General features: G+C 40.8%; 1 protein-coding gene across 4 annotated transcripts in view; it reads left to right on the top strand.

Annotated features, from left to right (window-relative positions):
* Positions 1 to 2,603, top strand: part of PRKRA (protein activator of interferon induced protein kinase EIF2AK2) — a 20,691-nt gene extending 18,088 nt beyond the window's left edge. For 2 of the 4 annotated variants that reach the window (XM_077776293.1, XM_077776297.1), the window contains one exon: positions 1,932 to 2,603. In XM_077776293.1, coding sequence (XP_077632419.1) covers positions 1,932 to 2,089 — 158 coding nt within the window. In that variant the 3' untranslated portion in view covers positions 2,090 to 2,603. The other 2 variants (XM_077776296.1, XM_077776294.1) reach the window with 2 other exon arrangements.
* The last annotated feature ends 275 nt before the right edge of the window (positions 2,604 to 2,878 follow it).

Below are 2,878 nucleotides of genomic sequence, written 5' to 3'. Positions count from 1 at the left end.
ATCTTAACCGATTTTGAGAACTAAGTTCTTGTAAATATAGAATAGCAATCTAAAAGCCACAGTCAGCTAATTTGGCCTAACTTTTTTTTTTAATTAAAAAATATTTTTTTAATTAATTTTTCTGAGAGACAGAGCAAGCTGGGGAAGGCAGAGAGAGAGAGGGAGACACAGAAGCAAGCCCCAGGCTCCAAGCTGTCAGCACAGAGCCTGGCGCAGGGCTCAAACTCACAGACTGTGAGATCAAGACCTGAACCAAAGTCAGATAGACTGAGCCACCCAGGCGCCCCTAATTTGGCCTAACTTCTATTCAGTTACCTTCAAAAGAACCTAGATGTTCTCCAAAAAAGATAAGCAAATGGCCAACAAGCATACAAAAAGCTGTCACTATTATTAGTCATCAGGGAAATGCAAATCAAAGGCACAGAGGTACCAATTCAGACCCACTGGGATAACTATGATGAAGAAAATAGAAGATAACAAAGGTTGGCAAAGATGTAGAGAAATTGTAGCCCTCCTCACTGCTGGTGGGAATGGAAAATGGTTGAGCTGCTGCAAAAACAGGAGTTTTGCTGCTTTTCAAATGAGTTAGCATATGAACTAGCAGTTCAGCTAGGTATATACCCAAAAGAATTGTAAACTGGTATTCAAATACGTGTACATACATGTTCATAGTAGTACTGTTCACAGTAGCCAAAAGGTGGAAACAGCCCAAATGCCCGTAAGCAGATGAATGGATAAATCAGTTGTGGGATATACATACAATTAAATATTATTCAGCCACGAAAAGAAATGAAGTTCTGCTACATGCTACAACTTGGATGAACCTCAAAAACATACTAGCTGAAAGAAGCTAGACACAAGAGGGTCATGTTATATGGTACCATTTATATCAAATATCCCGAGTAGGTTAATCCACAGATGGTCGCCGGGAGCTTCCGGAGAGGCAAAATAGGGAGCACCTGTTTGATGTGTCTGGTGTTTCTTCTTGGGGAAATGAAATGATGAGAATGTTGTGTAACTAGTGAGAGGTGGTGGTTGCGCAACACCGTGGATGTACTAAATGCTACTGAATAGTTTACTTTAAAATGGTTAACATTATGTTATGTGAATTTTACCTCAGTTTAAAAGGGGAAAAAAAAGCCTCAATGCCAGCACTAGAAAGCCTCTACACACATGAAATAACCACTGTATCTGGAGGTCTCAGGTTATAGTGACTCTAGCTGAAATAGCATTTAATCATGACCACTTTGAACAACTGGTAACTCACCTGTTTCTACCTCTTTCCCTTGTGTCATCTAACCATCTTTAGTGACAGTGATTCATGCGTTGATGAGAACATTTGTTTCCTGGGTTTAGGTATTTTTAAAACACCCTAACCCATATGCAGTATGGAACTAGACTATCTGCACAGATGTATAGCGAAAGAACATGAAGGCGAAAGAGAAGTCTTGCTCTGAACCTTGTATTTCCTGGCTCAGAGGTCTACTGAAAGTAATTCTAGCCTTGATTGGGAAGAACACAATCTCTCTAGTTCTCTAGCAAATGTTTTTTTTCCTCTCTAAAGTCACTGCGCTCCAATTTGCAAACACTGTTCAACTAGCCACATTAGAATTGCCTTGGGAGCTCTTAGGAGGAAATGCAAGAATCTAGCTACTCCAACCCCAGGCCCTGGGTGTCTGATTGAGCTAGCTGGAGTGAGGCCGAGGCACCTGCATTTCTTTGGAGCTCCCTCAGGTAAGCACAGCTGTGTTTGAGAGCTACTAGAGTTGAGCGATGGTGTTTTGGTGTCTGTTTCTATAAGGATGATAAAGATGAAGAAGCAGAGTCGTGTACCATAAGTCTGTAGACGAAGACAATAGTAAAAACTTGTTTTCACAATCTGCTTTCTATCCACTTGGCCTTAACTGTCCCGTTTGAATGTGTCATTACAGAAGAGCTGAGTGCCAATGGACAGTATCAGTGTCTCGCTGAACTATCCACCAGTCCCATCACAGTCTGTCATGGCTCCGGGATCTCCTGCGGCAATGCCCAGAGCGACGCGGCTCACAATGCTTTACAGTATTTAAAGATAATAGCGGAAAGAAAGTAAGCCTGAAGCGACTTAGAAGGGCCCCTGTAGCACATAAGAAATCCCCCTTTTGCCCCTTCCCAAGTAAAACGTTTACTATGTTTGAGTTTGTGTGTCGTTTCTAAATCTCTTCATAGATTCCATCAACACCCCAGATTTAATGATCTCCTGGTAGTTATTAAGCTCTTTTTAATGGCTTCAACTTTGTATTGGTATATTGTATTTATAAACTTTGTACCATAGGCAGAGTGTAGCGCCCATTTTACAATGCCATGTACATAGAAGGAAGAAACTGCATGTTGTTGATGATGAAGATGACAAAGACTATAACTACTGTTAGCAACAGTCTTTCTTACTGGTGCTTCACCCCTTCTTTGCGCAAGGCTTTGTAAGGGGAATTCGAAGGAAGCCCCTTAGAGCCACAGTGTTGAGGAACGCACGGTCAGGTGTCTGTTGAATGTGATTGTTGAATTTCAGGGAACATGATTGGTCTGCTGTGCATTTGAATCCGTGTAATAAAGAGCTGTTGTTATAATGGGTTCTGTTCGTTTTATTAAAGTGATACTGACCTGACTGTGGCCCCTTCTTTTTAGCCGTTCTTGTGAGTGACATAATGTGGATATTCTGCTATTTATCTATCTCTAGTGTACTTCTGAAGGTCAAAGTTGAGGAAAAAAACCTATGGCCTGAGCAAAAATTGACAAATGTATACATGATGAATCACTTCCATATTTTCTCTAAACAAGTGCAACTTTGTCATTTTCTTCAACATAACCATTCATAGAGGAGTTAGCAGTTGAAAAAGCATTA

This window comes from Crocuta crocuta, unplaced genomic scaffold (genome assembly GCF_008692635.1).
Source record: "Crocuta crocuta isolate KB4526 unplaced genomic scaffold, BGI_CrCroc_1.0 scaffold17, whole genome shotgun sequence".
In the NCBI taxonomy this organism is placed as follows: Eukaryota; Metazoa; Chordata; class Mammalia; order Carnivora; family Hyaenidae; genus Crocuta; species Crocuta crocuta.
This window is presented reverse-complemented; position numbering and strand designations above follow the sequence as displayed.